The 24,697-nt window shown below is 41.0% G+C and overlaps 1 protein-coding gene across 1 annotated transcript in view; it reads right to left on the bottom strand.

Annotated features, from left to right (window-relative positions):
* Positions 1–24,697, bottom strand: part of ADGRD1 (adhesion G protein-coupled receptor D1) — a 596,761-nt gene that overhangs the window by 479,934 nt on the left and 92,130 nt on the right. The window contains exons 12-13 of the mRNA XM_088482162.1: positions 19,237–19,344; positions 1,733–1,808 (exon numbers count right to left, since the gene is read on the bottom strand). Coding sequence (XP_088338288.1) covers positions 1,733–1,808; positions 19,237–19,344 — 184 coding nt within the window. The remainder of the gene's footprint in view (positions 1–1,732; positions 1,809–19,236; positions 19,345–24,697) is intronic.

Below are 24,697 nucleotides of genomic sequence, written 5' to 3' on the forward strand. Positions count from 1 at the left end.
CGCTAACGACTGGGTCTGAATGACCCCCAGAGAACCATCACATGGGCATGTCATGGCCGTGTTGCCAGAGTTACTCATCATTCACAGTACTGTGCATGCAGTGTGTATACCGTATTGCCTGCACCCAGCATAGGATAGGGGGAAATGATAATAGTGATGACTGCTGCCTTTGCAGATGGAGCTGCTGTGCATTGCATACACAAATGTTTATAGCTCAGAATCCTGAATTGCATTTACATAGTGATCGTAATACATATTCAATGTGTGTATGCAGATGCGTATGTATTACGTATGACTCAGAATCAAGCTCTTTATGTTTACGTGTAGGTATAAAGGCATCTCATAGTGCTTTTAAATAAGTGCATAATATATATACAAGGGCTTAATATAGCTGATAATATAATTCACTGCATGCATTGGTGCCCAACACAGCTATTAAGTAAATGGACAAACTCACTCCTGGTGACCTCAGGAGTATTTCAGGCAAGATTCCTTATATAACTGTGCATTGCTGAGCATGTCCTAGATCAAGGTCCCCAAAGAGTACCTGGGACTGTATTATTATTTCTTTATGTACAGAGACATTTGCACTTTATATACCAATTGGATAAAAACAAATATATCACTGCTGCCTATTAGAGATGATGTTTAATGAGTTTTACGTGGAGATGGAGCTTTGGAGAGAGAGAAAGTGGAGAGAGATACAGTACCAACCAATCATCTACTAACTGTCATTTTACAGGCAGTGTTTGAATAATGACAGTTATACCCCTTTCAGACAGAATCCAAATTACCGGGTTAAACATTTCAACACGGTGATTTGGTGGTCTAAATTCCCGGGACTTCGACACAGGGATTTACCAGGGTCAGAGACACAGGAATTTAGTCCCAGGTTGGCCCTTTCAGACAGAAGAAATACACGTGTAAATCAGCAAATTACCGGGTTGAATTTTTTGACCCGGTAATTTGCTCTTCTGTCTGAAGGGGGGTACAGACAGAGAATGGCAAAACAACCCGGTACACAAAAGTCTGGAAAAATCCATTTTTTTTTGCCATTTTCTGTCTGAAAGTGGTATTAGAAGCTGATTGGTTGGTACTTTCTCTCTCTCCAAGGTTTGATACATGTGCATGCATCCTGATTTTATTATATATACTGTTTATTGCTCTACATGTTTGAAATGTAAATGTATCCATGTGTCAATAATTTGGCAAGTTTAATTAATGTGTTGTCATGTTTAACAGCTTCCCAGTTTACATTTATATATATAGTGCTGCTTTTTCTGCATATTTTCTGATCTTTTACCTAATTTTCAGCTCTCACCGAACCTGGTTTGATTAGCACCACCATATAACATAATTACATTGAAAGGTATTATTTTTCATGTGAGAATATAACCAATTCAGGGTGCTTAAGGTTTTCAATTCTTGTAATTTCCATACAAGTGAAATACAAAGAAAGACTTCTGATTATACACTGTTCTCCATTGAAAAACTCTGCCATGATGCAATCAAAGGAAATCTGGGAGGACAATCTGAAAAACATGGACTAGAGTGATACAAGTTGGCTTTGGCCTAACAGTGACAGGATTCACATGGAATCCTTAATAAGAATATGGAGTCAGAATAAGTGTGACATATGACTATGAGTCCCTACTTTTCAAAAGGCCCTTCGCAACCTATTCGATTGAAGTTTAAAAATAAACAATACAAGTTTTCATGATGTTAGACATACCTGGTGTCACTAGGTTTTATCTGCCTGTAGAGGCGATGCATAGTATGGTACAGCAATCCAACAATGGTTGTTCGATCTTGAATGAACAAAAGTGTAAAAGAGAAAAAGATTAAAAACAAGTCGCACCTAACAATGAAATAGTCTTCTCATTAAAACAGATTCTCCTTTATACACATCACACTCCCTCCATAATTGATAACATTGAACTGTGAAAATCAGACTCTCCCCAGAGCAGAAAACATTCTCGGCATTGTAGCTGCACTACCCTCTGCCTGGAACGCCAGGATTCTGTACTAAATACCACTAAGTCAAGCTGAGGTATGTTACAGACAACAAAACCATCCGAACAATAAAGATGCACTTGTTAAATCTATAAAATAGAAACTGCATACAAGTGAGAATGATTTACAGCATGACATGACAATGCCTTACACAGAGCCCCTAATAAGAGAGAAAAGCAATAGGGACAGATGATTACATTTTTGGAAAGACGTGAATACTTTGTATAAACTCAGAAATAGGGGCAGAAAAAATTATTGAAGAACAGCATGGTGCAATGGTAACTAGTTTTCACTGTAAAGGGGCAAAGACGGTGAATTACAAATAATGCAAAACCCTATATACATATATAGGTGTTTAATATTTTTTTTATTATTATTAACAGTGTTGCATTCATGACTCTCTTGATCTTTCACAGGAGTATATTAAAGACAGCAAGTGAAAAAACAAACATGAAAATACACTATTTCAAATTAATTTACAACCTCATATTCTAATATATCTCTGTATCACATATATTATTGTTTTGTGTAATACATTATTCACAATAGTATACATTCACAATATAATACATTATATGCAATATAGTATGTCCTACTATGCAAATACCTTTGTACCCTTGCATTCCAAATCTTTTCCAACTTGTATGAACACACCTATGTGCATATTTTACTCTGTGCATGGGTAATTCTTTATTTAGCAGCATTTTCCTTGCTAAACTAGATGGTTTAGAAGGATATTTCCAATGTTCTATCAATTATGGAGCTAGTAATACAAAAAACATCAGTAAAAATGTGAATTGGCAAATTCACCTCCAACGCCCTGGCCAATTATTATTATTATTATTATTATTATTATTATCATCCTACCTATATATCTGTCTGTTATTACCCATTTTTGTTCTATTAATGTTTACAATTGTAAAGCGCAACGGAATATGCTGCGCTATATAAGAAACTGTTAAGAAATAAGAAAATAAATAAATCATCGTTTATATGGCGCCACAAGTGTTCCGCAGCGCCTTATAAGGTACATAACCAAAAAGTGACTTACAGTAAAATACAATACAATGAAGGACAAGGACATGGATAATATACATTGATACATAGGTGGCCATAACACCCACATAAGCAACAAAGCATAGGCACCAAGTGTTAGGTGTCCTAGTGGTGAGTAAGAAGAAGATGAACATAAAGTAAGGAGAAGCACAAGAGGGTAGAGGGCCCTGCTCACAAGAGCTTACATTCTGAAGGGGAGGGGCAGACAGATGGGCATGATACAGATGGGGAAGACAGGGAGGAGGGAGCATGTAGTAGCAAGTTAGGACGAGAGCTGGAAAGCATTGATGAAGTGGTGGATCTTGAGAGCCCGTTTGAAGGATTGTAGAGAGGTGGAGAGTCTGATGGGGAGAGGGAGAGAGTTCCAGAGGTGGGGAGCAGCACGGGCAAAGTCTTGGAGGCGGGAGTGGGAGGAAGTAATCAGTTGGCATGAGAGGCGGTGTGCATTTGTTGAACGAAGAGGGCGGACAGGAAAGTGAAGGGAGATGAGGTCAGAGATGTAAATGGGAGAGGAGTGTGTGAGGGATTTGTAAGCGAGTGTGAGAACCTTGAATTGGATTCTGAAGGGGAAGGGGAGCCAGTGGAGGGCTTGTAGAAGAGGGGAGGCAGATGTAGAGCGTTTGGAGAGGAAGATAAGCCGTGCAGCAGCATTAAGGATAGACTGGAGAGGAGAGAGATGGGATTTGGGGAGGCCATATAGGAGAAGGTTACAGTAATTTTGAGATGACCAGTGTGTGTATTAAGGTCTTGGTAGCATCCTGGGTGAGAAAGGGTCTGATCCTGTCAATATTTTTAAGATGGAAATGACTGGGCTGAGAGAGGTTCTGGATATGCGTTTTTTTTTTATATCACAATTTATTAAAGTTGTAGAAAGAATACAGTACAAATTATGAGTATCATTACATAGCCTAACAAAGTATAAGGATATCATCAAATAATATAGATAGCTTTTCATAGTCCGTAGGCAGAAAGGACCCTTCAATGTGACTACACAAAAGGCAATGAAAGAGAACCAATTGCATCATGATACTATAACATAAAGGAATAAGGAAATAAACATATAGAATATAATTGACAAAAACCTTAATCATTTTGTTCCTTGTTTTGTTTTGTATAAAGCTCAATAAAAGAGTAGAAAATGAAAAAGAAGAAGAGAAAGAGAAAGAATGGGGGAGGGGGGGAGGAAAAACACATAGGGATGATAAGGTAATCCAATACCAAGGGTAGACAAGATTGTACAATTTTTACGATAAGACATAAGGTATTATGAAACCGACCACACAGCGGAATCTAAATCTTCAAGTAATCAAACATTAGTCTCCAGCTTACGCATTAAAAACCAATCAGTGGGTTCAAAAATCTTTAGAATATGTTGTTGGGTTTCAGCATCTAGTTGATCAATATAAGAGCCCCACTTTTTATAAAAACGAGTGACACCTTTCTCTATGTCAAGTAGAGTGGCTTGTCGCTCAAAGAACAAAATTTGTAAGAGCATGTTCTTAATACCAGTTACTGTAGGAGGAAACCTAGAGGTCCATTGATTTAATATAAGTTTCTTAGCTATAGTGAGAATAACTGTAAGTAGGGGTATGATAGATTTGCCTCTAGCGTCAAGATTCCAATTTGAAAAAAATAGGAGAAGGCAAGCAGCAGGATTTTTGGCTAATCTTAAGGAGAAAATAGTATTTATAAAATTAATGGTTTTGTCCCAAAAAAAAATTATTTTGCCACATTGCCAAAAATTATGAAAAAAGGATGCTTCTGCAGCCCGACATTTCAAACATCTACCAGATTCATTAGGTACCATATATTTTCTCTGTGATTGAGATATATACGCTCTGTGTAGCATTTTCAAGTGTACCTCCTGTAAGGCAGCAGATTGTAAATATTTCAATGAAATAGAGCAATGATTTAGCCATTTCTCCGGAGGTTCCAGGGAAGTAATATCGTTTGACCATTTCAAATATGACCGTTGCCAAAGAGCTACTTTTTGTGGAGCTATAAGCTCTGGGTATAAAAATTTGATTCTAAAAATATTATTACGTAAAAAAGTAAGTAAAGTAACCACATGATCAACATCTTGACCTTCTAATAGGGCTGAGGGTTGATTTTGCGCAAAATGTCGAGCCTGTAGGTACATAAAGAAATTATTATGCTGTAATTGGTATGTGTCTTTTAAATAGGGAAATGTAAGGATTATACCTCCCGGATCAAATATGTCTCTTATGGCAGCAATTCCTGCAGTTTTCCAAGAGAGAAACGTTTTATTCTCTAAACCCGGAGAGAAACAGGGGTTTCCCCAAAAAGTGTTATATGGAGAGCTAGTGGGATTTCTACGTAGTTTTGTGCTAATGGAGAGCCAGGCCTTATATGTATCTGTAAATAAGACATTAGTTAGTATGTTAGCAGATAATAAGCGTTTTGGGGTATGTAGGAGTGCGCTAGGTGAGAAGGGGTGAAACAGAGCCTCTTCTAAATCCCAATTAATAAAAATAGATCTCTTCAGCAACCAATCAGAGATGTATCTAAAGAGCGCAGCTTGCGTAAAAGAGTCAATGTCAGGAACTCCAAATCCTCCGTCACCCTTCTGTAATTTTAGCTTTGCAGAAGCAATCCGAGGCTTTTTCCCCGCCCATATATAGTTAGAAAAAAGGGAATTAACTTGCTTAACATCTGTCTTGGTAAGGCCAATAGGGAGCATCTGTAATAAATAAGAAAGTTTAGGGAAAACTATACTTTTAATAACTGTTATTCTGCCTAATAATGATAGTGGAAGAGGCATCAGTGTAATAATGGCTGCTTGATTGATGAAATAACTGGCAAAAAATTTACATCATACAAAGATTTTAATCGAGTTGGGATTTGTACTCCGAGGTATTTAAGGGAAGACTTACATATTGAGAAAAGGGAAAAGGATGGGTGTGACGTAAGCATGGAAGTATCTCCCCCCAGGGGTAGCATCTCCGATTTTGTAAAATTAACCTTGTACCCTGCAAAGGATCCAAATCAATTTATTATAGAAGTAATGTTCGGAATAGAACGAAGGGGATCGGAGATGAATAGTAACATATCGTCGGCAAAAAGAGCCAACTTCGCCTCATAGCTACCTAAACGTATTCCCGAGAAGATTGGGGAGTTGCGCAGGGCTATAGCCAGCGGTTCTAATGCAATATCGCCGTCGTGCGCATGCTCTGTGGGGGGCCATCGACCCGGTCCGAGCGGATCGGCGCTAACGAAAGAACGGCACAAACATGAAAGAACCTTACTTAATGGAGAAGGTAGGCATTGGATATAAGACACATACTTTAAGTCGGTATGTTGATATCTGATGCCTAACTCAAAATATTTTATGCTTAGCAGTATTTTTTTTTTTTTATAAGAGGAACATGAGTCACTTAATTATTCAAGGAGCAAGGAAAGGCAATCAGGTCAAACGTGAACAGGACTCAGGGCGCAGCATCAGCGGCAGAAACAGCAGACGCCTCTTCAGACAAGTAACCCTCTGCATCTGCTACATTCGAAAAATCTTTAAATGAGTCACCATCGAAAAGCCTTAGACGAGAGGGGTATAGCAAAGCAAATTTCCGATTGGCCTTAAAAAGTCTAGAACATAGAGGAGAAAACTCTTTTCTAGCACGTGTGATTTCAGCAGAGTAATCTTGGAATATATGTATTCGGGATCCATTCAGGTCACGCTGGCGTCTAGAGGCTGACCAAATGGCTTCTTTATGTAAATAATTTAAGCAGCGGAATATTACTGCTCGCGGCTTGCTTTCAGGAGATGTGTGTAGTGGACCCAATCTGTGAGCTCGTTCAATAATAATAGCAGGACTAATATCCTGTATATTTAGTAGCTGTGGCAAAGAGGACTGTATAAAATGCATGAGAGCCGGCCCTTTAATTGACTCTGGGAGGCCTATAATACGCAGATTGTTCCTTCTGGACCGTTTCTCAAGATCATCCATTTTATTAATGAGCTGGTAATGGGACTTTTGCAATATGGTCGAATTGGTTTTGAGTTCAGCCACATCATAAAATACTTCTCCTAATCTCTGCTCAGTAGTAGTTATTCTGTCAGAAAGCTGTTTCATTTGAGTCTTATTCCCCTGGACAGCTTGAGTCAGCTTGTCAGCATGTGCTTCCATTATGGGGCCCATTGTGTCCTGAATTGCTTTTACTACATTATTATATGTGAGTGGACCTTCAGAGGCAGGTGCGGGGAAGGTGTGTATTGACTGGGAATCGGTAGGAGAAACATGCTCCAGCGTGTCTCCTACCTGTGTATCAGGCGTGGCGGCCATGTTTGACTCTGTCTTCCTCCTGTCTGCGCGCTGGCGCTGTTTGTTTGCCGGCATTGAAGTGGAGAAATATCTCTCCATAAGAATCAGGGTGTCTTCCCCTCCGGTTAGGTGCCTAGGATGCGGCTCTCAGTCACTTGTAAGCGGTGCAGTAGCTCCGATTAGCAGGGCTCACAGCGGAGCTAAGTCAGCCAGTGTCTGTACCCATCGGCGCCGGAACCGGAAGTCCTGGATATGCAGTTTAAAGGAGAGGGAGGAGTCCAGGATAACTCCAAGACAGCGCACTTTGGGGCTAGAGGAGATAGTTGTGCCATCAATTGATAAAGAAATAGTGGGAGGTGAAGTTATGTGGGAGGGTGAGAAGATGATCATCTCAGTCTTAGACATACTAAGTTTAAGAAATCGCTGGGACATCCAGGAAGATATAGCAGAATGACAGTTGGAGATACGAGTGAGGAGAGAGGGAGAGATGTCAGGGGAGGAAAGGTAGATCTGAGTGTCATCAGCATAGAGATGATAATGGAGGTCAAAAGAGCTGATGAGTTCACCTAGAGAGGATGTATAGAGGAAGAAAAGGAGTGGTCCAAGAACAGAACCTTGGGAAACACCTACTGTGAGAGGATGTGGGGGGAAGATAGGCCATGAGAGGAGACAGAGAAGGATCGATCGGAGAGGTAGGACGACAGCCAGGAGAGGGCAGTGTCACGTAGACCAAGGGAGTGAAGGATTTGCAGCAGGAGAGGGTGGTCCACAGTGTTAAAAGCAGCAGAAAGGTCAAGGAGAATGAGTAGAGAGTAGTGACCTTTGGATTTGGCAGCAAGGAGGTCATTGCTGACTTTAGTGAGGGCAATTTCTGTGGAGTGGAGAGAACGGAAGCCAGTCTGAAAAGGGTCAAAGAGGGAGTGGGAGGAAAGAAAGCTGGTAAGGCGGTTGTAAACAATACGCTCAAGGGAATTGGTATGAAATACCGTCGGCCACATGGCTGGCGGTTCGATTCCCATCAGCGGCAGCCCGACAGAAGCAGAGTGCGACGCAGCGGAAGCCCGACAGCGCTGGAAATCCCGATCGTGGATAGGTAAGTATCCACTAACCTAACCCTCCTTAGGGGTGCCTAACCCTAACTTCCCCCCCAAGTGCCTAACCCTAATCCCCCCTCTAAGTGCCTAACCCTAACCACCCCCTTCCCTGCTGCCTAAACCTAAGTCCCCCGGGGATGCCTAACCCTAAGTCCCCCCCGCAGGTGCCTAACCCTCCCTCCCCCTAGCCTAACCCTCCCGGGGGGGTGCCTAACCCTAAGTCCCCCCCGGGAGCCCTAACCCTCTCCCCCCGGCGGCTGTCTTCTCGCGGCGCCCAGCATCACTACGATCGTGATGCCGGGCGCCGGTCTCCCGGCGTCGGGGAAATGCGGGTGTCTACATCTAGACGCCCGGCATTTCACCCTTGCCGGGATAAGACAGTCGGGAAGCCGGCTGCCGGTATTTAGGCAGTCGGCTTCCCGATTGCCTCCCCGCTCAAGGAGTTTGGATGCAAAAGGGAGGAGAGAGATGGGTCGGTAGTTGGCGAGAGTTTTAGGATCAAGAGTAGGTTTTTTAAGAATGGGGGAGACAAGGGCATGTTTGAATGCAGAAGGGACAGTGCCAGATGAGAGGGAGAGATTGAGGAGGTGGGCAAGATGGGAACAGGCACAGGGAGAGAGGTAGCGGAAGAGACGTGAAGGGATAGGGTTAAGGGGGGAGGTGGAAGGGGGGAGGACTGGATAAGGGCCATGACTTCCTCTCCAGATACAGGGGAGAAGGATGGTAGTGTAGGTAAAATGGAAGGGGAGGGATGACCCGGGAAAGGAGGAGGTGTAGTGATAGGGGACTGGTGGGATATGATATCCTGACGATTGGCGTAAATTTTAGATGTGAAGTAGGAAGCAAAGTCAAAGGCAGAGAGCAAGTAGGGAAGGCGAGGAGGGGGTGGGCAGAGAAGGGAGTTCAGGGTGGTGAAGAGACGCTGCGGATTTGAGGACTGGGAGGAGATGAGGTGCTTGAAGTATGACTGTTTAGAGAGGGAATGGGCAGCACTGTAGGATGAGAGCATAAATTTGAAATGGAGAAAATCTGTCTTACAGCGTGACCTTCTCCACTGTCGCTCGGCGGTTCGGGAACACTTTTGCAGATATCTGGTGCATTTGGAATGCCAGGGTTGAAGTGTGGAACTGCGAGGGTGAGTAGTGATCGCTGGAGCAACAGAGTCCAGAGCAGAAGTAAGGGAGGTATTGTATAGGGAAGCAGCTTGTTCAGGGCAGGAGAGAGAGAGCAAAGGAGAGAGAAGCGAGTGAAGTAGGGAAGAAAAGGATACGGCGTCGATGGCCTCAATGTTACGCCTAGTGATAGTGGCCTTGGGAGGTGAAGGGGGTTATGGGGGAGAGGGATAAGTTAAAAGAGAGGTGATGGTCAGAGAGGGGGAATGGGGAATTGGAATAATCAGAAATATCACAATGGTGAGTAAAGATCAGATCAAGCGAATGCCCACTCTCATGGGTGGGTGAGGAGGTCCATTGGGAGAGACCAAATGAGGATGTGAGGGTAAGGAGTTTGGAAGCAGAGAGTTCAGTGGGGATATCAATTGGAATATTGAAGTCACCTAAGATAATGGAGGGAAGGTCTGAGGAGAGAAAGTGAGGGAGCCAGGAAGCAAAGTTGTCAAGGAATTTGGAGGGAGGGCCAGGGGGACGGTAAATGACAGCTACTCGCAGGTGTACTGGTTGGAAAAGACGTATAGTGTGAACCTCAAATGTAGAGAATGTAAGGGATGGTTCAGGGGGTATAAGTTGGTAGGTGTAACCAGGGGATAGAAGGATGCCAACACCACCACCATGGCGACCCCCAGGCCGAGGGGTGTGAGAGAAGGTGAGGCCCCCAGAGGAGAGAGCTGCAGCAGAAGTGGTGTCAGAAGGTGAAATCCAGGTTTCAGTAATGGCTAGGAGATGCAAGTTGTTGGAGATGAAAAGGTCATGAGTGGGAACCAGTTTATTGACATTCCAGAGTGCACAGGATAAAGGGACAGAGTTTGTGGGAGAGATGTGACTGAGATTTTCAGGATTACTGTAACGAGTATGTGAGATTGATTTTGGAGACCGAGATGAATAGAGTGGAGAGATTGTGAGGTCACCAATGCTGGGAAGGCAACCTTTAGGTGGTGAGTAGGGAGGGGGCTTAACGAGATGTGTATGGAGGTGGGATGAGGTGGCATGGAGAGGAGGGTTGGAGGAGGGATTAGCAGTGGGGTAGTAGGACCATGGTGGGCTAGAAGAGAATGCAAGTGGAGGAGAGGAGAGGGAGGAAGGCATGTGTTTAATGCTCTTGCAAATATAGCTGGAAGTTTCAAACTCTGCCATATAAGCCATATTTTTTTTTTAAATGTTATAGCTAAATCTTATATCAGTATTTTCAAGTGGGTTTAGGGGGGTATTTATCAAAGCTGTGAGAGAAATAAAATTGTAAAAAATAAATGACCAACCAATCAGCTCCTAACTATCATTTTTTAAACACAGCATGCAAAATGTAAACTGGAAGCTGATTGGTTAGTAATGTTATCTTTCACAATTTTCTCTCTCTCCCAGCTTTGATAAATACCCACTTAATCTTATATTTATACCTAAGAACTGGAAAGCTTTTGCATACATTAGCTGGCATGAAAATAGGGCATATTGCCCACTGGAAAGAAGACTGATTTGTCCCAGTACATTTTATGTCCTGATTATTTCTCAAATTGTTTTTCTCTCTTAAGGGGCCTATCCATTACACAACTTTTGGAATGATCTGACCAAAACCAGGAGGTTTTGGTTGCATTGCTCACAAAGTCGTGTAATGGATAGCCGGCAAGGACCAGCGAAGCGTGTGCACACTGGGTCCTTGCCGACCCCGACTATCTACAGAACATGCTGGTCAACCTGACCACGATCGTCAGGTTCCCCATGTCCTGAGATAGGAGGTCGGGATCCTGCACTGAAAGACATTCAGTGAACGCTGTTCAGTGCGGGCACCGCACCCGGCGACCTGAAGGACTGGATGCTAGACGTTCAGTTTTTCAGGTCGCCTAATGGATAGGCCCCATTAAACTTATTTTGCACAGATATTTCAGAATCCGCTAGGTGCTTTATATGCTTTAACATATAATAGTCTGTGATACATTTTCTTCTTTTTCACCCACGGGGAATACTACTAAATTCTCACTCTTTTGTATTATCTTGACTATGGTTTGCATCAGCAAAGGGTGTGAGTGATATTAAGCACCAATGGTACATACTCCAGGATAAAGACATCTGAACATTGTCCTTTTGTTCTTACTCTAGCTTTCGGGAGGTTTTACAGGATGTTTGTCCATCTTAGGAATTCATGACTGACTCACATTTCTGCCAAACCCCAGCCAAATGAATGACTCGTCAACAGAAACAAAAGCTTTTGAAAGTCTCTAAAAGATAAATAATTCTAAAACTGTCACTACTGTGTCCAACGTGGATGCATGTATATAGTCTACAAATTGCTTTTGTGATTGCCTTGTTTATAAGTGATTCTAGTGTTAATAAGAAAATGGAGCAATAAGATTAATTCTTCCCTGGCTTTTTTTTTGCTGGTCTTTGTATTATTGTTATGAGGGCTTTCCGTTATGATGTGGGGCAGCATACCTTCTTCATACACAGCTTTATAGAATTTTAGTAACTGTGGGCTTGAAATCCTTAAATTGAGATGTAAACCACTCAACTGGTAATCCATCAGTGCTTAGGTGATTTACAGTTGAAAAAAGTCATTATGTCCTGTTCAGTTTTCCCTTTTGTCATATCTGTCTCTAAGTTCAATGAAGGTTCAGTATGAGGATTGAATATATATAAAAATATATATACAGTAGGTCTTAGATTTGCTTTACAAGAAACTGTAACTGATTTCATGTACAAGTCTCAGTAGAACTCAGCAAAACAAACATCTACAGCTCTTTGATCTGTTATCTGTAAGCTATAGGGCCAATGAAGAGTTATACAGCTCTTTGATCTGTTATCTGTAAGCTATAGGGCCAATGAAGAGTTATACAGCTCTTTGATCTGTTATCTGTAAGCTATAGGGCCAATAAAGAGTTATACAGCTCTTTGATCTGTTATCTGTAAGCTATAGGGCCAATGAAGAGTTATACAGCTCTTTGATCTGTTATCTGTAAGCTATAGGGCCAATGAAGAGTTATACAGCTCTTTGATCTGTTATCTGTAAGCTATAGGGCCAATGAAGAGTTATACAGCTCTTTGATCTGTTATCTGTAAGCTATAGGGCCAATGAAGAGTTATACAGCTCTTTGATCTGTTATCTGTAAGCTATAGGGCCAATGAAGAGTTATACAGCTCTTTGATCTGTTATCTGTAAGCTATAGGGCCAATGAAGAGTTATACAGCTCTTTGATCTGTTATCTGTAAGCTATAGGGCCAATGAAGAGTTAAATGCAACTTAGTATTGTGGACAGATCTTGCTTGTTGTCACACAGCGCATGCTTCAGAACTGAGCGCATGCCTCTATGGGCAAATCAGACTCATCTCCTCTGCCAGCTGAAAAGGGTTAACTGGCTGGCAATGGGGTGTTCTCACTTAAGTAAAGTTTAGCAATAGTGTGTTGAGAAGGTATCAACGGAATTGTGGCATTTAAAGGGCTGTGTGTATGCAGAGGTCTCTCTGGATAGGGCTGGTGCAATTGAGCTCTGATAATGATGGCTGCAATGCAGCCAAGCATACTTCTAGAGCTGGTCTAGTTCTATACATGCAACAAGAGAGCAATTATGACTGAGTTGTGTTCAAGGCTGCAACAGCATTGATATTTGTCTCATACTTCAGGTATAAACATAGAAGAAAATGTATACCACACTACCATGGCTTTTTCTTTATTACAGGAGGAATATACTGAGATGTGCAAAGTTACCTCTGGCATGTTGGTGCAGAAGGAAACAATAGTTCACTATGCATCTCATCAGTTAGTGATACTGTATTCAACTTGTCCTTATTCTCCTTCTATGGCTTAGGCGGTGATAGATGCTATCGCATTTCTCCACATGAAAGCTTTAAAAGCACCCGGAACCATGTGATATCTGGTCGCGTCCTTATTTCAATTATAATAACTTTGAGTATGTTTAATTATATGCACAAATTTTATATCATCTATGCCCATTAAAATTTAGTTTCCATATTGTATCAACATGTCTTTTTCTCAAAGAACGTTTAAGAATAAGAAGTGAGTGGTCTGATACTCCCCCAGACAGTTTCAGTAGTGGCCAAGACACAAAGGCCATATCTATTCTAGATAAATATCCATAAGAGTCGGATTATGTATGTATTTGGTTAGGATGTACGAGCCTCCATGCTGCTCTCACACTATTGAAATCCCTCACACTAATAATCAACAATGCTTGTAGTTCAGATGCCTTCTGTATTACCTCTACTATAAGCTGAATGTTGGAAGGGGAGGGCAATAAATTCTAAGTACAACAACATGTGTTTCATGTACTCTACAGTCTGTAAAAACATAACTTGCCTCACTATCTAGTTTCAAAGTAAAAAAAGAGTCTTATAACACATGAACTCCTTCACAACTACAATAACTGGCCTTAATCTTACCTCTGCTGGATAGTTTTGCTGGGGAGTTGAGAATCGCTCAGCTATGACAATGTTTTACTTTTCTTTCTATACATTGTAGCAAAGAAGATTTTATATTGCTGCAGACAGAAAGCTTGATAAATAGGCCCTTTATGTTTTACCAATGAATTATGCCAAAATTGTTCCTCCTTGCATCTTGTGTATCGTTTAATGTTCATGTATCATAATTGTCAGTTTCTAGTTCACTATACTATGCAGGGGCAAAGGCAGGACTTCTAGAGAGGGATTTCCAAATGCTTGATTTTACAGCAAGTTTGGCCAATCCATTAAGAGGGCATAAGTAGCACTTAACAAGCTGTAGTCTGTGTAATACAAAGTCCATTGTATAAAAAACTTCAGTCATACAATATACAGGGCCAGCAATCACAGTAGAAAAATATGCATGCCCACCCCATAGGTGTTGGGCATGGCCGCAGCTTTATTAAAATTATATTATACAGTATATTACTGCTATTATGGTCATGATTTGAGCTGCCACGGAGGGTTGTTTCTGAGCAACTGGAACCCCCCCTGCATTTGCCTATGTTATGCAATATATTGGTTATTTGATTGTTCTTTCTTTGTATTTCTCTGATTAACACTTTAGCATAAAGTAGTACAATGCATAATAAAGATAAAGTTTTGGTGCAATATGCTCTTTTTTAAAGCTCTACATATAATATAACCTTGCATATGGGTACATTGTACTTATTTTAATAATAAACTTCAATGGGAGCTGAGATTCACTTTGTTGATTTTTTTTCCCCCGCTATCATATTGTAATATTAACTAGTCTTTTCTTTAGCTCTTACTCTGCAGTTGTCTTGTGATTTCTGGATGACAAGCTTTGAGTTCATGCAAAGTGGAGGAAACCATCATGAATCAGGAACAGATCACACAAAATGCAAACATAATGGCACCTTATTTTAAATCTATCACTGCCACAGTAGCCTGCTAGGCATGGTGATTTAATGGAAAGAGGAAAGAAAAGATCCAACTTTCCTTCAGCAAATTCATTGCGCACATGATGAAGAAAAGGTTAGGTTTTAAAAAGATATATCAAGTTACTAGACACAAAGAGATAAATTATTTAAATTACTTTTACACTGCTGGGAAGCACCACATCATTGTATAATGTATAGCATCATGAAGCAGAATATTTTTTTAAAAAGATTGTAGACATATAATTTCTATTTTACTGAAAATGCATAGAATACAAAAAATAAGATAAAATAATTACTGAGAAAAGTCAAGTTGCACTTATTTCCCATAAAATTAGGTCCACTCAGCGAATTACAGCTAGAATCCAAAAGCAATTATTCCCCTTTGAAAAGCTAATTTAAAAGCCTGATATGCAGAACCCCCCTCCACCAACCCGACCCACCCCCACTACCCCGCATAGTGCTGCATGGGATCGCATATCATAACCCCAGATCAACTGAACCTGCAGTAAGATCTGGAGGTGCGATGTACGACCCCACGCGTGCGATCATTATCCGATATCATGCCCATACAGGGTACAATATAGCAGTGATATCGTACCAATCCGTCGGATCGGCTGCTTCATCGCACCGTGTATGGGCACCTTTAGATTGTTTACATTACTTCATTAACAATCCCATCCATGTAATCAGTCTCTAGCTTGTTAGGTTGTTTGTGATTTTACATTTTTTTAATGTAGAGAATTGCCATGGAGATATACAAAATGTATCTTACGCTAATAAATGCAATAAATCACAATGTTTTTGTCCTGTTCTTTTGCTGTAATTTTGAATAGGCAGCTTCTATAAAGAAGACGTATCACCTCTGACATGTCTGTTTATTATGTCTGTTTATTAAGTACAGACTATTTAAAGCGTGTTTTGCAAATATGTTCCCTTCCCCTGGGTCACCCAGGAGACATAAAAACCACACTTGCCTACTTTCGAAAAAGCATTTCAGGGAGATTGTGAAAGCAACAGCTATGAGTGTGAGTAAAAGTGGGCCCTGTAACCAATGCATAGAAATTATACTAATGATCCCATTTGAATGTATATATTTCTGTTTTTTAACAGCTTCATACTGGGGGTAAGGTGGAATCAGGGAGATTGCTGGACTCTTCAGGGAGACAGGGAGATAGGGAGACTCCCTGACATAGCAGCTGACAATGAGGGAGAGTTGGTAAGTATGATACAGATAGATAGCACACTATCAGTAGACTCTATTTCACTGTCTTGACACCAATTTATACTTTTGAATCAGAATAATTTATAATGTTTTTTGCTTTTAATTTGGTGTTGGCACATATTGGTAGACTCTGGCACTTCAATTCTGCACCTTAAACTCTCAGCGGTGCATGACTTAAGGTGCCCATACACGGTGCGATAAAGCAGGCGATCCGACGGATTGGTACGATAAGGATGTTATATCGTACCATGTATGGGCATGATATCGGATAGTGCGCGCACCCGTGGGATCATGCATCGCACCTCCAGATCTTACAGCAGGTTCAGTTGATCTGGAGTTGCGATGTGCAATCCAATGCAGCGCTATGCGGGCGGGGGAGGGGGTGCTGGCATACCAGGCGGTCGGCCACCCGACCACACCGTGTGTGGGGAACGCCCGATGTGTCGGCCGTCGGAAACCCCGTTGTGTCGCAAGGTGCAAATCGCACTGTGTATGGCCGGCTTTAGACATAAGTCTATTTACTTCTTACACAGAAAAATACCATTTCTGTACCAAAAGTACACTTACAGCTCTGGAGAAGCAAACTAGGGGGGAGTGCAAGCTAGACCCAAATATAACAGGTGTGTGTTCACATTATTGTAACTGAGGTAAACGTGGACTCAAGAGGCTCTTGTGGGTTGGAACAAAAAGCTGCACTGATGAAAATGACGATCCCCAGCACAAGCTGCTGATATGCAGATTGGATCTTGATATCTACAACTGATAGTACATAATTATTACATTAGTTTGGCTGCTATAAATAAATTAAGATGCGGCTGTTTATTAACATTACTTAATTGATCATGTGGGCAGCGACAGGAACGAAGATTAACATTGACGTTTAAAGGGTGAATCAACAGATATTAGTATTTCATTTTTTTTTTTCTAATTAGCTTTATATGGAAAATGCAACATTTGCATTTATTAATAACACTCTCCAAAAGTTATCTCTTATGCATATGACACTTTATTATATTATTAAATTGTGTATGAATAGGGTAATGTGACTATAACATTTACTATTAGCACTGTTCACAGCTTTCTCTAAGGCTAAGTGTTTGGTAAGTTACTACTATTACTCCAGGATGTAAACCACCTTGATGCATACTACAGAACATATAGAATGCACAGAAATGTGGCTATTCATATGTGCAGCTTTCCAAATTACACTCGAGGAGCAAGATGAGTTGAACTCTACATGAGCTTCTCAGTCTTCGTAATAGTTTGCTATATAAAAACACTAAATTAATATGCAAGGTGCAGCCATTTTGTTTTGCTGAGAACTAAGTTATTAGACAGTAGTTACTGGGATCAGAATCCTAAATGGTATTAAGCAGGGGTGGATTGGGCCGTCGGGACGCCGGGCCAGTTCCCGCTGGCCCGGTCCCTTTGGTGGCCGGCGGACACCCAGCTTACCCATTAGGGCTATCTCACACACGCTGACAAAAAAAACAGGCAAAGCGGACGTTTTTTTGCCAGCAATCAGTGCCTTTCACATGCAACGGCTTTGCGCAGTTTATGTTGTGTTTTTTTTTCTTCATGTAATGGGCATGCACAGCAGCAGCAGTACAAGCCACAAAAGCCGGCCGGTGTGGGTGAAAGGAAACACTGCAACATACTTGACTGTCTTGCAGGGACGGCACGTATACGGCACGGCAGCCGTCCTTGTCAGTGCCGTCTGAGAGCCCCCATCTGTTTTCAGGCTTAATTAAAATTAATACACGGCAGGTTTTTTCCGCCCAGTGAAAATCGTCGTGTGTGAAATAGTCCTCATTTGCTCACCCTCCCAAGGGCCTCCACTCCCCCGATACTGCTGCCACCATCGGAGCTTAGCTACAATCAAGCAGATGTACAGCTTCTGCGCATGTGCAGAAGCTTAGTGAATGTACAAAAAAAAAATGGCCGACACAACTGGGTGCCCACTGACGAAGTCCAATTGTGCAACGAAACGCATTTGGGATTTGGGGTGATGCTACTTGTGTTTCCAGCAAGCACGAAGGAGAAGGGCCGGACCTCGCCTCTAGCCATGACGCTCAGTCAGAGCACATGGGCTTACAGCAGTGTGGTGTTTGCCGGAGCCTTGTTATTATGCTTGCTTATGTGCATTACAATGTGAGTGTTCTCATCGATGTAGAATAAATATATTTGTTATGTGGTTCACGATGGTGAGCTCCCTGATTTTCTTTATATATATATATATATATATATATATATATATATATATATATATTACAGAAATGGGGATGCACACTTGAAAGTAAAATTAAAAACATGATTCAGTTCTAAAACAAGATGAAGGTGTGACAGTCCTCAATAAATGAGTGGCTGCTACTTAATCTATATAGGACATGTGCTAGTGACCACATAACGAACAATTAACATGTAAAGTATTTAAGCATACAGTGTTGAAAAATGGTACACACTATGTTGCATTTCTTGTTCCTTTATATTTCATGAAACCAATAGGGGTCATTTGACCGAAGATACTACTACCAGATAAGTTGTCATCTATCATCATCAACACGAGTGTATTTATATGTATTCTCTTCACTATGTTCTTATGTTTCAATCACATTTAGGTGCTCATACTCTTCGCTATTTATATATATATATGAGATATACATATGATCTATATATATATATATATATATATAAATAACTTTTCATATATACTTATGTATTTATAGATGTGTTATGTATATATTAATTATATATATATTCACTTTATTTACGCACACACACATATATATATATATATATATATATATATATATACACACACAGTGGCAGTTTCACTTTTGATAAAGCTCTTGCTTCTGAGAAGAGAGCATCCTGCCCAGACCCCGTCCCTCAACAGACTCCACCCCCATTAGGGCTGCTTACAGAAATTTTCTGAGCTAGTTTTCAGGCCTTCAGTATCCGCCCCTGGTATTAAGCTATATTTTATCTCATTGCCATCAGAAGCTGAAAGACATTACTATATCATGGTGTGAAGGAGTCCCAACTTACATTTGCTGAGAAATGCTTCACCGGGAACGGAGATGTAAGACTGCCCTTCAGATGGGAAGCGATAGTGGGGTAAGGTCAATGCCTGAGGCACCTTCACCATGGAGTAATCTGAAAGGGTCACAAAACATCAGTCATTAAATCCCATCTAAACGACAAGGTATGGATGTTTCACAAAGTTCAAAATGATAACTAAAATGTTCAAATGGTGAGGAATTGTCTCCAAATCCCTCCAGATCCTATAATATTGTATGGACTAGGGCCCTCATTCAGAGCCGTACGCTCTGAGCAGAGCGCACGCTCTGAATGAGGGCCGGGCTCCATTTTCATGGAGCGTCCTCCTGGACGCTCGTATAGCTGTGGGTCACCACCCACAGGCTATACGAGCGTGCTTTTTGATGGCCGCGATGGTCGAGACCATCGCGACCATCGAAATTGCGAGCCGGAGCCTGCGGTTGAGGTTTTCAACCGCAAGCTCCGGAGTGATTTTGGCTCTATCAGAGCCAAAATCACTCCCACTGACATCACTAGTGATGTCAGTGGGCCGGCTTCTGACGGGAGGCGTTCCCGTGGGAACGCCCCCGTCAGGGAGGCACGCCCACCAAAGGGGGCTTGCTGTCAATCAACATTGACAGCACGCCCCCTTTGATCGGACACAACGAGCGAAGGACTTTCCTTCGCTCGTCGCGTCTGGCGCATGCGCACGACGGAGCTCCCTCCGTCGTGCGCATGCTCAGTGCATAACATCGACCCACTTGCGAGCGGACAGCCGCTCGCGAGTGGGTCTGAATCAGGCCCTAGGTTTGTTACATCGAAATGAGGAACTTTTATTTTGTTCATCTTAAGGTCAGTTATCCTCTGGTGTTAGTAATATTTTTTTCCTAGCATTGTTTAACACCAATAAAAGTATATAAATTGAAATAGATATGGCCTTCATATACCTCTGCTTGCATCCAGGAGCAGCATCTTTAGGGCACTGCCTGCTCTATACACTCATGTTCACTACAAGTATAAGCAAGGAGTTCAATGGATTGTCCTTGATTAATTCCCCTACCCCAATCACAAGTGTGCTCTGGCTACACATTGAGTTTTCTATACAATGTCACTGATGCTTTCTTAACAACAATGGGTAACCAACCTCACTGAGCATTCCAAAATCTGGAGGGTTCTGGAAAATAAAGAATTTTCTGTGCAAAAATGAGTGAGCCTTTCTTTATCAACATCCCATTTACAGATAAGTATCTAAAAGCCCCCATACACGATGTGATTTGTATAAGATCCGATCTCGCATATGATTTCCCTTGAAAATTCTTCCCTTGACATTCTGTACAATTTGTGTAAAGAAAAGGAACAATTGTACAAATGACCATACCATTAGATGCATTTTAAACAATAGCAAAACGTTTAAGATATATCATATGCAGCAAATAACCACACGATGCATCCCCTCCTCCAATGGAAGAGGGGATGCAGGCCAGGGACATCGTACATCAGCAAAAGTGCGAACGATGTGTGTCACATCGTACACAATCGGTCGAAATCTTTCTGCAAAACCATTTGATCTACGATGACGATACACGACACTGGGGGCGCGCATCAGCATCGTATCGTGTATGAAAACACCACTTTTTATACGATTGGTCGTTACGATCCATCGAAAACAGCCATATCGTGTAAAAAATTGTGCTGTGCATGAGGACCTTAAGTGTTAAAATAAAGGAACTGTAAAATAAAAAAAACAATGTTTTGCTTTGTGCAATTTATGTTTTGTAACAAACATTCCTACTGTACATTGCTGTTTTGTGCAGAAAAAACACAGTTATTGTACTGGTTCTGTAAATACGTCAGTAACAAATTGCATTCTGCAATTCTGGGAATTGCTTTTGTAGTTGATCCTTTCAGTTAACGCATGTCATCCTTTATAGCCCCTTCATTACCACTGTAACTTTGGGCAGGTAGTTAAGTTTTGTAGTGTTAAAGTGATGGTAAAATCATTAATGTACCACAAAGCTATCTCTCTGTTAAAGCCGGCAGCTTCTGTTATTTCTTATACCAATAATAATAGAGCATCTCAGTTGTATATAGATCAAAGCACAAATAGATCTGCGAACACTAAACATGACTTAAATGATAATTCCAAATTCAAATAATAAAGATAATATTTGCCTATGAAATATGTATGTTTTTGGCAGTATTATTGTGTCTCCAGAAATACCTCTGTAGGAGCTTTGTGCATTCCTGTAACACGTATTACTTTTTTTAAAACACAGGTCTATGGGGCAAGTGCAGTCTGCACTGATATCACAGCGCTATAAGGGATGATTGTGGGGGAGATGCATCAAGCCTTGGCGAGGGAAAAAGCAGAGAAGTTGCCCAAAGCCGTAAATCAGCTGATGTCATTTATCTAGTACAGTCTATGAAATGACAGCTAGAAGCTGATTGGTTTCTTTGAGCACCTTCTCCACTTCACTTCTCTCCAAGGCTTGATACATCTCCCCCTTGTGTCAGTAAACCACAAATGACATTATTAAGTAAAAACAGGTACCCAGCACTGAACAGTATATTCACCCTGTACCATCATCACCAAGCTGCCTACAGCATGGTTGCATCTGCTACTGTTTGAGTCCTAAAAGCAAACATCTGCGAAAAAGGTAACATGAAATGCAGTTGGAGTAGCTGAGGGAAGTCTAGACAGTCCGATCGCTACATTGCAGCACATGTTACACTTAGCAACCAAATGACACTAGATATCACTAAATACTTGTTAAAGCTAGATATATTGGATGAAGGCATTTATTTACAGTATATAGGTTACATATAATGGTCAGCCAATCTGATTGTATGAGATCTGATTGTATGCTATTGTGATTTATAATATTGCACCATTCCTTGGGCTTGTTCTGTATTTCAATAGGATAACTTCAGTGAACCTGCACCATGCGGTTATGGAATATGATTACTACAAAGTTCTTACTTTAAATATACTTTAAGAATATTTATAATTTTACATAACTGTATATTGAGGTTTAGTCTTATTTTAATCAGCATTTAAGATGTATTGTTTTATAGATAAATACTTCATCACTGCTGTAAATATAAATGTAATATTATTGATGTAATGTTCTAAGACCCTTTATTTGCAGTTAAGCAATGTAATGTGCTGTCCCTGAAACTCTATATTCCCCCTCACCCATGATACTGTAAAACAAAGGAAATCCAGCATGGGAGAGTCATCGGCGGGGCCTTCTGGCTTTATGAAGATCCGGCTGCACACATAAAGGAGAAGGTCCTGACCTATCCAACGTCGAGTATACACAGATTCCTGCCCATACCCAATGATTTTATTCCCTACGGACTATTTGAATGTGAACTTATAAATTGTACTGCAGTGACCATTGGAAGTCAGTGCATTCAGAATTTGTGCAAATAAATCTTTTGGACTTTGGAACTCCAAGTAAGCTGAGCGGACTTCACAGTTATTTTACTTTAATATACTGTAAAGGTCACAGGTACCATGTTGCATTAGCAAATATATACTGTATGTTTAATATTAATATATTTACAATGAGGGCATTTGCTTGAAAGTTAAATTATACTTTAATATCACTTCATTTTTGTATTCATTCTTTTAGCCAATGACAAAAAACAAATGGCCTGTTTCAGACTATTACACAAACCCGACGGTTTGCATACAAGTCCGACTGTGGGTGGACTGAGCATGTGCAGGGGCCGTAGTGCGCATGTGCTGGACACTGCAGTCTGATTGACAGCCTGCAGTTGTTTAAGGGTGGGGAGTGGCAGTGACGGGGACTATTTCCCAAAATGGAGGCGTGTAGTCTCCGTTTTGTGGGACTGCCGAGGCCAGGGTCTCTGTCTTTCGAGGGAGATTTCCTGGCCCCAGGCAGAGAAGTTCCTTCAGCCATTATAATTAAGCTTAGACTTGCTCAGATGGATGATGATGCTGTGTCTTCGGACACAGCACTCGGATCTGCGATGGTGACAGAAGTTTTTCTTCAGATGTCTCCTACAGTATTAGCATATTTTAGCATCACTGCTGCATCCAGAAACGTAGCAACAATGCTATAGGAGTGCGACAATGCTATAGGAGTACGACAATGCTATAGGAGTACGACATTGCAGCACATGTTACACTTAGCAACCAAATGACACTAGATATCACTAAATACTTGTTAAAGCTAGATATATTGGATGAAGGCATTTATTTACAGTATATAGGTTACATATAATGGTCAGCCAATCTGATTGTATGAGATCTGATTGTATGCTATTGTGATTTATAATATTGCACCATTCCTTGGGCTTGTTCTGTATTTCAATAGGATAACTTCAGTGAACCTGCACCATGCGGTTATGGAATATGATTACTACAAAGTTCTTACTTTAAATATACTTTAAGAATATTTATAATTTTACATAACTGTATATTGAGGTTTAGTCTTATTTTAATCAGCATTTAAGATGTATTGTTTTATAGATAAATACTTCATCACTGCTGTAAATATAAATGTAATATTATTGATGTAATGTTCTAAGACCCTTTATTTGCAGTTAAGCAATGTAATGTGCTGTCCCTGAAACTCTATATTCCCCCTCACCCATGATACTGTAAAACAAAGGAAATCCAGCATGGGAGAGTCATCGGCGGGGCCTTCTGGCTTTATGAAGATCCGGCTGCACACATAAAGGAGAAGGTCCTGACCTATCCAACGTCGAGTATACACAGATTCCTGCCCATACCCAATGATTTTATTCCCTACGGACTATTTGAATGTGAACTTATAAATTGTACTGCAGTGACCATTGGAAGTCAGTGCATTCAGAATTTGTGCAAATAAATCTTTTGGACTTTGGAACTCCAAGTAAGCTGAGCGGACTTCACAGTTATTTTACTTTAATATACTGTAAAGGTCACAGGTACCATGTTGCATTAGCAAATATATACTGTATGTTTAATATTAATATATTTACAATGAGGGCATTTGCTTGAAAGTTAAATTATACTTTAATATCACTTCATTTTTGTATTCATTCTTTTAGCCAATGACAAAAAACAAATGGCCTGTTTCAGACTATTACACAAACCCGACGGTTTGCATACAAGTCCGACTGTGGGTGGACTGAGCATGTGCAGGGGCCGTAGTGCGCATGTGCTGGACACTGCAGTATGATTGACAGCCTGCAGTTGTTTAAGGGTGGGGAGTGGCAGTGACGGGGACTATTTCCCAAAATGGAGGCGTGTAGTCTCCGTTTTGTGGGACTGCCGAGGCCAGGGTCTCTGTCTTTCGAGGGAGATTTCCTGGCCCCAGGCAGAGAAGTTCCTTCAGCCATTATAATTAAGCTTAGACTTGCTCAGATGGATGATGATGCTGTGTCTTCGGACACAGCACTCGGATCTGCGATGGTGACAGAAGTTTTTCTTCAGATGTCTCCTACAGTATTAGCA

The sequence above is a fragment of the Taudactylus pleione genome, unplaced genomic scaffold, assembly GCF_031769625.1.
Source record: "Taudactylus pleione unplaced genomic scaffold, aTauple2 ptg000282l, whole genome shotgun sequence".
NCBI classification, from domain to species: Eukaryota; Metazoa; Chordata; class Amphibia; order Anura; family Myobatrachidae; genus Taudactylus; species Taudactylus pleione.